Genomic DNA, 11628 nt, shown 5'->3' on the forward strand with positions numbered 1-11628 from the left:
TAATTGAAAAAAACATGATTAGGGTAACAGATGTGGAGTCTTAGTACCAAGTTTATTAACATTGTTCTGACATTCACCATATTTTACAATTTCAAAATAAAACAGGAGAATGACCCAAAGCAAAGGTTTGGATGCTCTGCATGGTCAGTGCTTAGTAACACCCCTTTTGGCCAGTGTCACAGCTTGTTCAGGCGTTTTGTATGTTAAGTCTTTCAGGTGTATGTGGGTGATTTCTGCCCATGCTTCCTGCAGAAGTTTTCTAGTACTGTCACTTTCTTGGGCCGTCTTGCATGCACTGCTCTTTGAGGTCTATCCAGATTTTCTATGATGTTTAGGTTGGGGTTCTGTGAGGGTCTCACCAGAACCTTCAGCTTGTGCTTTTACACACTTGGCTAATCACATGAGCAGTAAGCAGTAGATGAAATGGCAATGAAAACTCACCAAAGGCAGTTCAGTTTGATAGTATCTTTTTTTTTTTGTGAGAAACTGACAATATGCCTCATTACATTTACGGTTTATTACTTTGTAAAGTGGTTTAAGTGTTATTAGAATTTTGAGACTTAACTGAACTTGAGCTTTTCCCAGTTTGAGTTTCTCAAGATACACAAGAAGCTGACAAAGCCAGAAGCCCTGCGGTACAAATGAAGTTCACAAAGCCTGGTTCTTGAAAAATGTTCATGTAACTTGGGTAATAACTGCGTCTTTTGGGATTAATCAACACCTAAGGTCACAATTAGACATCTGTAGCTGCTTGTAGTTGCTGACACTCTAAAGGCTTAATGAACAGCTCATTCATACCTCTAATAGTAAAAAAAGATTCAGCCTTAAACATATTTACTGCAGAGCTGCTGTTAGACACTTTCAAAGAAGCTGTGTTACTATAATACAATCTTGTGTTATTTTATAAACAATCATTTATTGACGTACATGTGTTGAGTTCAGTTTAATGCATGGTTTATTGATTATATTGTGGGATTTTTCATGAAAAATAGCGTGGTACCAATGTCAAACATTCATCCAGCCCTAATAATAAAAGCCCACCAGTGTGTGTGAAAATCAGAGATTAAATAAGAAATTCAACTGTAGGCCATACTGTAGTCTTACAGGTTAATCAGGTACGGTTATGTGTGCTTTATCTGGTTATTTAGATAAATGATGTAGAAGCTTGATGACACTTTAATTGTCTTTCAATAAACAAAGGGGTAAGTCACCAGATTAGGGGGGAAAAAATAGATGCACAACAACCTTCCTGCTCTTTCAAATAAATATAGATTTATATCATATTGCTTACATTCAATCACATTGTTGTGACACATGAGAGTGAGGGAAGGCGGCTCGCAGCCTCCTTGGTTAAGAGAGGAAGGTTCGGACTGTGCCTTTGACCAGGCCTCTGCAAATTGGGCACTTTCGCAGTGAAGGCGCGCACTCCTTGCACACCACCAGGTGTCCACACGGGATGAAGACGATGTTGACTTCTTTATCCATGCACACCTTGCAGGTACGCTCCTCCTGCAGGCGCCGCAGCTGCTCCTCCATGGGGAGGTCTGCAGAGAGGATTAAAAAAAAAAAAAAAAAGATTAATTACTCCAACTTAAAGTTGAACATCGCTCCACACAGTAAATGTTTTAAGTGACAATTACTTTTAGGAATCTTTCATGGGGCTGACATTAAGTAAAAGCTTCACAGTTAAGCATAAAACATTAAGGCTTGAGGCTTGATTGAGGCTCAGGTGAATCTTTATACCTGAAAGGTCTTGGCTTGGTGATGCAGCTTCATTTGATTGGGCTGAAAATGTGAAAGACAACATGCAGTTAGGCTTTAATGAACAAATGAAATAATTTTGCACCTCTCCAGAGCTACTTTATGCTTAAGTGTTTTTCAGGTCAGATGAGCGCAGTCAGAAAGTCTTTGGTGTCAGTGGGAAAGACATACCCATGAGATCTCTTAACAGGTGGACATCATTTTTCTGGATCCAGTTGCGGAAGACCTCAGCCGCAGCGTTTCCCTTGGTGAGGACGAGCTCTATCAGCCTGGCGGTTTGCTGCTGAGCCGACGTCTGAGCCTTGAGACCGCTGTACTCCTCTGTAGCTGCAGTTAACAGGGAAAGAAAAGTCACTCACAGTCGAGACGTTTCTGAACTCTAGGTGCTGCAGCTGAACAGTAAAGTCAGGACCTCAATTACTCTGCAAAATATTAGTTTGCTGAATAATTGCTCGTCAGTCATGCTTCTTAATTTTGCTAATCATTTAAAGAAAAGAAAAAAAAAATGAATGCTGCACCCTCAAGTAAAAGATGTGCCAACAGTTATTCAAGTGTAAAACTTACATAACACATTTTGCTCCCTCAAATGCTCCAGCACTGGCTCGACGCTCTTCAGACGCTGGATCAACGCTGCCTGGTGCCTTTTCACGAAGGTGAAACCATCTGAAAAAAAAGGGGGAACGTATCCATCATGGTCTTAACAAGTGGCAAGTGGCTTCAACTTATGCAATTGCGACCCCACCACAGTCATTCAGACCAATCAACTGCTGGCAGCTACAGGCAGGAGTCATTTAGATGTGACGATAGTGTGACCGTTTCCTCCTGAAGAGGTTAGTGTAGATGCTGCTATAGCATCAGATCTATCAGACCTGGAGAGTGTTTCTTCATTCAAAGAAAGAAGTTGTTTTTTTTAGGCGCTCGCCCTCTTCCAAACTGTTTCCATGCTGACTTTCCAGACTGTTGTCTAAAAAATCATCTGTTTGTCAAGTTACATCAAATATTCACTGACTGTAGAACTAACAGTGGACTTCGTGATCGTAACACATCGCAGAGACATCCATATTTTCACTGTCAGCTGTACCTGACGCCATTGCCTCCGCCAGCATCTCTCGCTCCTCTTCCCTCTTCTGGTCCTCTGCGCTCAGCAGGTCTGAAACCAGCTCCTGGACTGTCCTGTAGTTCTCTCCACTGGTCAGGATCTTGCTCTGGACTGTTTGTTTGACTAGACTGCGCTCAAAGCCCATCTCTAACGCAGACTTAATCACAGGGGTGTTCATCATGACAGCGTCCTCAGACCGCTCCTCTCCTGGGCCGAGATGAACCACTGAGAGGAGGAGAGGGCAGAAACGTTAGGCTGGGTAATGTGACTTCAACTACAAGTCCCACAGTCTGACAGGGATGCAACAAATTTTAATGGATAGAAGAAGACAGATAAGAGTTTGTCTGACCTCTGTTATGATGTTAAACAACAGAAGACAACACATGAGCTAAAATACAGTTTGTTATATGCACCTTGTTATGTTCTGCCTACGCTCCAGCTGTCTGGTACTGCTATTAGCATTTTATTTTTTGTCCCTTCTGATAAGTATGTTGTATAGAGCATGGAGATCCATTTGCCAAATTAAGTAAAAAATCACTTAATTTTACACCGTTTTAAACTCACCAGGTGGATCCACAAACTCTCTGGAGCTGCTGTCTCCATTTGTTAAAAGCTTTTGAGAGAGAAAACAGAAAAAAAGCATTTTAAATAACCTGTTCTGTGCAAAAAAAACCAAAAAAACAAAAGATGTGATTTTCATGCCACTCTCTACTGACCTGCTCGAACAGACGAGGGAAGCGAGCCTGGATCTGGTGGACAAACTCTTGTCCCTTCTCCTGGAGCAAATATTCACACCTGCAGTTAACCAGATACATGGACAGAAATATTAATATTAACGATACCCTACACATGTTAACAGACAGTCAACGACAGCGTCATGAACTACAGCATTTACCGAGGAAACCATTTAGCATGTTCCACCCAAGGATCGTCTCCAGACTCCCAGCAGCGCAGGCCTCCATCGCAGCAGAAACACTTGACATCATCGTTACGACCTTGGAGGAAACAAAGAGCTCTCAGTGTCACAGCTGGTTTTAGGGGATTTCAGGGAAAGAAAAAAAAAAAAAAACATGCCGATTCTGATAGAGATGACTGTCTGAAACTGTTATGTGTTTATTTCTCATCTCATCTCTTTTCCTTGAAACCTTCAGCAGTGGACCGATCACATGAGAAGGCAATATTTAGTATTATCATCAGATCATGGGGTCACACTTATAACCAGGAGTCCCTAAACTTTCCAGCTCAGATGAAAACAGGACAAATACTTGTCTGCAGTGGACACCCCCAGCACGGGGGGGAAATACTATTACTGGTATTAAAACTGTTGAAAGGAAGGGAAAAGAAGTTACTTCATTTAAGTCTTTCATCTGAACATTATGAATACACCCTGTGTCTGACTTCCAGGGCATTTTAACTGAAAGTTTTATGCTTTTTAAGATCAATTTTGTTTTAGAAAAATAAAAATAAAGACCCTCAATACTCTTCAGATACTATAGAAAGATAAAACCATTCAGACTTGTGGAGGGCTTAGCTCATGTTTAAATGCTCAAACATTGTACAATCTGTGTTTTTTCCCCATGAAAGGGCCAAGCAGTTTTTGAATTTATATATTTTCTCCTTAAGTCTCCTAAAACCTGCATAAATTAACTTTTCTGTGCAACACTTTCTTTTGGAGTTGTCTTTTTTGCCATCTGATGACTGTAAGTCCAAGAGTTGCCCTCCTTCGAGCTGCTGAACGCTCCTCCTATCGTTGAATTCTGTATCTCTTTAATACTGCCCTTACCTACATAGTAGAAGCCAGCTTTAGCCAGCTGGTCGGGTCGGACGGGGATACGAGACGGCCAGTTGACGAAGGTGAGCAGCCTCTCTTCGCTCTGCTGCATGGCAGGGTTAGACACATTACTGAGGGCTGAGGCTCCCGCAGACAGCTGAGAAGTTACTCCTCCAGCTGCTCCTCCTGCCAGTGACACATTGTCAGCCCTGTCCCCCCGCACAAAGCGGCAGTTTGGATAATGCCTCTGGTGTTCGGACACGGCTCTGTCACCTGGCTCCCAGTTACTCAACTGCAAATATAAATAAATAAAAAATGAACAGCTTGACACACACTTGGTCTGAATGGTGCTGCCTTCTGTCAGTCAAATGTTTATAAAAAACCCTCTTTGTCGTCCCTGTGATCATACACACCTGTCCTCCACAGCTGAAGCAGGCCACTCGGTCACCCTGGCCCAAATAGTAGAAACCCGCCTTTGCAAGCTCAGCGGGAGTTATAATGGAGAGCGTCCAGGGGTGGAAGGAGTCCAGGCGGTCCTGCTCTCTGCGCATGCTGGGGTTGTGGCATGTTGGTCTCTGGTGGGACATGTCCTCTACACCGCGAGAGCTAAGTGGGCTGGAGGGTGGTGGAGCAGCGAAGCCCATGTTTAGGTAGCCAACTGGCTCTTCCCCTTGGCTTGCTGTTGGGTTAGGAGCAGCTGGGCCGGGACCAGAAAGCTAGAAGAAAAAGAAGCAAAATATTAAGAACTTATCAGGTAAAGGTGTGCTCTCTAATATGTCCAAAACACATTCTGTCATCACAGAATAAAACTATTTCATTTGTTTTTGAGAAACCTCTTACTGGTATGGCTGGGGCAATGCGGAGCGGCGAGAAGGCGGAGTGTGAGGAGGAGAGCAGGTTGGCTGTAGATGGGAGGCTCTGGATGAAGGAGCAGGAGGGAGAGAGCTGTCTGTGTTTCTCTGTTGGACAGTCTCCAGCTTGCCAGCCCTCTGCCGTCACGTTACACCTGAAACACTGCACACGGTCGCCCACGCCGGTGTAGAACCAGCCGGCCCTCGCCAGGCTTCGCTCTGTGACTCCCGAAGTTGGGAATCGAGCGAAGGTAGAGATGCGGAAGAGTTCTGGGGATGAAAATGACATCATATCAACACATTTCCTCTAGATCAGAACATAAGTACAAAGATAACTTGAAATAAATCTTAAATCTCACAAAGAGAAAGAATAAGAGATTGGTACCTGAGGAGTTATCGTACTGCAGGTCTGGTGGAGCCCCGTTGCGACACAACCCCATCAAAAACTGGTTGTTTTTGAGTTGAACAAGAGTGTCCATTTGTGGATTTTAGTAGAGCAATATAAAGGCAAAAGAGATGTCCTTCAAAAGGGAGAGGGGTTTGAGAAAACCCAAGGTCTCGCTCATTCTCTCTCTCTCTCTCTCACACACACACACACACACACACTCACTTACTCAATCACACCAAGACTGATGATAGTAAAATAGATCTGGAGATCAGGGGCAGAGGAGGTGGAGGGTGAAGTCATCACGAGACAGAAACAGTGGAAATGAAAGTGAAGTTTGGCTAAGTGTGAAACTTAGAAACCCCAGAAGAAGCAAAACCACCACCATCATCATCATCATCACACAGTACTGGACACACACTGAATGAACTGCCAAGGAGTTCACCTGTCATCTGTTTCCTTCAAACATTTGACTCCCTGCATACAGCCCATTCTTCACACCTGGATCTACTTGATCTGTATCTAGCAGAGAGTGCTACCTCTGACCATTTCACTGCTGACACTTCAATATTTCTTTTTACAGTTCCAGTGAATGTGCATCCAACAAAACACATCCTGTGCAGTAAAAAAGAAAAAAAAAAGGATGAACTATTTCAAACGCTGTAATTAAAATACATCCTCAAATCAATGATGTGAATATCACGCTCGCTGTGATCAGATCACCCAGGATCAGTATACACTGTATCATCTTGTATATTTAGCACAGACATGTCTAACATATCATTAAACAGTTCAAACTTAAACATATGGTATGTGACTATGTGTACAAACATTACAAATTAAAGAAACGCCTCAAGCATGCACATATGTGCGCGCACGCACACACACACACACACACACACACACACACACACAGACCAAGGGATATGTGCTCTCAAACCCCTCCCCCCATCTCGGACATCCCTTTTGTAGGTGTCTAGGCTTCCATAATTGAATAATATAAAACCAATAAGAAAATTTTAATCCTCTTTTGGTAAGGATAATGGAGATCCCTCTTTAGTTGAATGACAGCAGGACATATAGAAGGGAAAAAAAAGAAAACAAACACTGAATTGTGTTGTTGTAGAAATTATTCCATTTGGCTCCTGACAATAAACAGAAAAACTAAAACTTGCCAATTAATTTCCTATTGACATACGATATAAATTATTTCGGAAATAAAGGTGGTCAGGATGTGACTTTTCCAGCCGGGTAAGGTTAGGTACTTTCCTCAGCACACAGATGCGTCACATAAGGGTTGTCCACTTCCTGTTTTAGCTCTAGCCTGGTTATGTCGAGGTTTAATTCTGCTATAGCTAACGTTAGCTATGCCGTTTAATGTTTAGGGGGAAACTGGATTGATTTGAAATAGGTTCTGGCAATCAAGCATTAATTAAAACATACAAAGTAAACAGTTGCCGAATGACATGACATTCAACGCCCATCACAAACCAGTTTGATAACATCGGCGGACATTAGCTCGCTAACGCTAGCAGCTGCTAACGCTAATAACAGTCAAACTTTGCTCGTGAGTTTGTGGAGCAGAACTGTGAAAGAAAGATAAAATAACCTAATGCGAGTGACACAAACACACGAGACAAAGCTTAAAGCACCCCAGCACCATATCCTTTGACACTCACCGTTTCGTAATTCAGTCGGTACGGAAAGTCCCAGTGTCCTGGAAGCCTCTCGTCACAGACGTTACCGCCTCTTGCTCCTTCCGGTTACCAAAGAATTGAAAATGGAACAGAAAAATGTAAATAAAGACGAGAAATCCCTCAGGTAAACCCCTCAGGTAAACTCGACCCCTGAGCCTGCAGGCAGCATCTCAGGGCTAAAAAATGCCCATATCTAGATAAATTACATATCATACAAACATATATCAGAACATGTCTCCTGTGAATTTGGGAAGTTATTTTACAAAGGCGTTAAATAGTGTGAATAGAAAAAGAAGACTAACACTGAAACTACACCGAAAACACCTTATTTTGTACCTATTTTGAACATTTTATTGATTAAAAAAATAAATGAAGATCTCCTTTTGTTGTGTCAAGTTTACAGTAAACAATTCCAGTGACATACAGAAAGCCATTAAACTTTAACTGTCTTAAATGAATATGTGAATCTCTAAACAGATCATAACTTCATACAAATATTAATTCATTAAATGTACAAACATTTTGATATATCACAGAGCTAACACTGACACTGCCTGCAATTGCCTTAACCATAGTAACAACAATCTCTCAACAATCAAACACATATAAGATCATTTATAGATCACATTATATTATGTTAAAATAATGGATAATGAATTTTATAACAAGGTAAGACTTACATAGAGGCCTTGTTGATGTCAGATGGTTAATACACTGTGAGCCACACAAAGGCATCATTTCAGTGGGTTCCTTTCCTATGTGGTATTTCCCCGACTTCCACGTTATAACCACTCCTCTCACTGTGATGTGTCAGGCAGGCCTCACAGCGCTCAATGTGTGTCAGTGAACTTTTCTCATCCTGCATGATTCATTGATGACTGATTGCCTCAACCTGTTACTTCTTTTTTGTGTAAAGTACCTGTAATTTTTTCAGAAATTTTCTACTGTGCCCCCTCGAGGGTGAAGTTCAGGTGATTTTTCATCACTGAGCTTTTGGATTGTGTTTAATGAGGACTCCCCAAAACAGGCATACAAGGGAACAATACGTGTTTTCAAATGTATACTGAAACATGAATGCTAGGACACTTGACTGGGTGATGATTATGCTGATTTTAAAATAGGCACTAAATCAAGGACTGAGTAGATATCCGGTAATAGCAGCAGCACAGAACTGTTTACACTAAAGTTTATCATTTTCATCAAGGATTTACATATTCAAATAAATGTTTTTCATATTAGAAATTAAACATTTTGATAACTCAATGCATGGATGCTTTATATTACTGTTACTATACCTGGATTTTATACATTCACTATATGATCATAACAACACAAATCTGGACTCCGTTCAGCTCAGTGCCACTCCCTGCCACACTCAGCTGACACCACTGAAGTTAAATGAACATATTGTTTAAATAGAAATACGAACACAATAGAAACCCGTTGTCCGGTGAGCACATCGTGGTGTAGTTTGACACCCACACCACGGACAATCCACGCAAGACACATTAACTAGAAACTACCACTTGCAGTTGTATTTAAAAGTTTATTAAACAGAAACTCCTTTAAAATGATTACAGTGAGAGTAAGAAGAAATATATTTATATAAAGCACATGCATAAAAAGGTATAAAACAAGTCTGACTGCCTCCAAACTCTCTGTAAATGGGATAATAAACATCAGTATATGTAACATACACAGCAAGGGTCATGCATGCTAAGATAAATAATAGGCTAGGTAGTGTGTTGCATTATGTGTATGAACAGAAAGTTGCTCCAGGCCCGTGGTACTCTAATTAAAAAAAAAAAAAAAAAAAAAAAGATTAGGTGACTTGGCTCTTTATGTTGGGCTGTTGTGAATGAAAGTCTTTACCTATCTCTATGTGCTATATATACCTATATATATATAGATATATATAGAAGCTGGTTAGAAGAAATGCTCTCACCAATAATTAATAAAGTATAAACACACTGCAGAAACAACCCAGCAGATAAAAAAACAGAGTATATACTTATTATATAGTTTAACTAAACATGGAGAATTACAGAGCTCCCCTTGCTGACGATTGCCTTCTGTATTAGAGCACCAGATAGCACTTGCAGTTACAACAAAATACACCAAGAACACAGTATCTGCAATTAGTATGTTGCTGGTACGCAGCTGTTTGAGAGTGAAAAACCGGAGCCACACACAGAGGAAATGAAAACTCTACAAAGTGGATGCAAACTGATATCTTAATGGCACTGATCGGGATTATTTCTGAAGGATTACACCTGTGATGTTGCATGTTTTAGTCTATTTACAACAAATCACACACATTTTACATCACTGCCACGGTGTTTTTTCTATACATATGTTCATACGTATAAAAATCCATTAGCAGGGTCTTGAAACTTCCTTCTGTTGTGCAATTCATAGCCACAAACTGACTTTGAAATGAGTCATTCATAAATATTAAGAGATGGAGGGGATTTGAGTTTACTGTGTTTTGAATTCAGCGAGAAAAATACAGACATTTTGCTGCCTTGTGTTGAAAAACAGACATTCAAGGTTCTTACACACCGATGGGTTAAAATGAAGATGTGTTTTCCTATTTTGAAAAGGTGACTGTTATATTGTGCTGTATTTCTGGTCATTAATACTTCTCTTGTTGACGATGATAATGTGGTTTTTATACATCTATCTATGCTGATTAACCAGGCAAATGTAAACAGGAAAGCGCGTCAGATACCACGCAGATGAAGGAAGATAGCTGAACGTTTGGTAAATAGAACACGGTGTGCTGAAGAAAAGTTGCGCAACATGTTTGTATTTTGATGGACTTACACTGAAGCTCACACTGGTCTGCACCTCACTGTGTGCGCGCTCTCAAAGACAGAATTAATTCATGACAGTGAGCATCAGGTGTTATCATTGTGTGGTAATGCACTGTTTATGCAATCCTCACTTCAACTGGATCACCACGTCATATTAATGCAAGACTTTTAACGGTGCATGATGACGTAACTCAAGCAAGTTTCAAGAGCCTGCTCAATGATTTTGGAGGCTAAAGGAGGACAACAGATGCCTGAAATGGTCAAAAAAGTGCATCTGAAAAGCTAAATCTGCATGCATTCAAAAATGGCCTGCAAAAGGATCAAGTGTACATGATTTGTAGAGCTAAAACTTAAAAACTTGGCTGATACTATTGCTGGATGTATGCGTTTCTGTGGGGCAGGAAACGGTGATGCCACTGAATGAACAGAGGAATGTATCAAACCGACAGCGGAAACAGTGAGAAAATGGAATAAACCAGTTAAATCTCAAAGCTGATGGCTGATCAGTTGAACACTTTTCATTTATATTTGAGAGCTGCACTAGCACTGACGAGTTGAAAGTGCTGAAATCTCTGCTGCACACTAAGGAGAGACAACATCCAGGCACTGATGGCAACTACGGCACCATTTCTTAAACTAGGGGCGGACATAACATTACAACTGTACAATATAATGCAATCCAATAAATCAAATCTCCAATAAATACTACATTTGTGAAGCTTATGTTCAATGCTGGAGGGGACAAAATGACACACTTTACAATAAAATGCAATCCAATACAACACAAACTAAAACACTGTCCTAACAAAACCTGAATATGAGTAACTTCAAAAAAGGTGATTTTATAGCGACGCTGCTGCGAGGTTTCCTGCAGTGTTTTGCAGCACAGGTGAGCTAAGGCAAAGAATTAACCCACTTCTAGAAAACAGAATTTGAAACTCAAGCAAAAAGAGCACACAGCAAAGGCCAGATATATGGTTTGGTTTTTGCTTAGGCTGTCAAGCTTAATTAAACTGATGTGTCATGGTTATGGTTTCCTGGGGGAAACCCTGTATTGTGTTAGATTGCATTATACTGAACATGTGTTCATTTACTGAAAGCATCCTCTGTATATTCCAGCACTCCTAAAAACAGACTTTACTGTTGTTTTAGTGTCCAAAGTTACGACAACTCTACATGGTGGCACCGACGTGTAGCCTATATTTCTCTAACTGTGAAGGCTTTGATTTGTTAGGAATGAGGTGTTCA

At 40.8% G+C, this 11628-nt stretch overlaps 1 protein-coding gene across 1 annotated transcript; it reads right to left on the reverse strand.

Annotated features, from left to right (window-relative positions):
- Positions 1-33: 33 nt before the first annotated feature.
- birc2 (baculoviral IAP repeat containing 2) lies at positions 34-7623 on the reverse strand. The gene is made up of 13 exons (XM_076750127.1): positions 7547-7623; positions 5868-6921; positions 5472-5752; positions 5045-5347; positions 4644-4923; positions 3756-3855; positions 3577-3655; positions 3425-3473; positions 2843-3085; positions 2326-2424; positions 1933-2088; positions 1744-1785; positions 34-1544 (listed from the first exon to the last, which is right to left on the reverse strand). The coding sequence occupies exons 2-13, from the start codon at positions 5959-5961 to the stop codon at positions 1351-1353; spliced, it is 1920 nt and encodes a 639-aa protein (XP_076606242.1). The 5' UTR covers positions 5962-6921; positions 7547-7623; the 3' UTR covers positions 34-1350.
- Positions 7624-11628: the final 4005 nt, after the last annotated feature.

The sequence above is a fragment of the Chaetodon auriga genome, chromosome 15 (genome assembly GCF_051107435.1).
Source record: "Chaetodon auriga isolate fChaAug3 chromosome 15, fChaAug3.hap1, whole genome shotgun sequence".
NCBI lineage: Eukaryota > Metazoa > Chordata > Actinopteri > Chaetodontiformes > Chaetodontidae > Chaetodon > Chaetodon auriga.

Bases quoted from the DNA above. Each gene is read 5' to 3' on its own strand.
- birc2 (XM_076750127.1), bottom strand. From the start codon at position 5,961: ATGGACACTCTTGTTCAACTCAAAAACAACCAGTTTTTGATGGGGTTG. The intron at 5,753-5,867 runs GTACCAATCTCT...TTTCATCCCCAG, and splicing joins GCAGTACGATAACTCCTCAG to AACTCTTCCGCATCTCTACC. The intron at 4,924-5,044 runs GTGTGTATGATC...TTATATTTGCAG, and splicing joins GCTTCAGCTGTGGAGGACAG to TTGAGTAACTGGGAGCCAGG.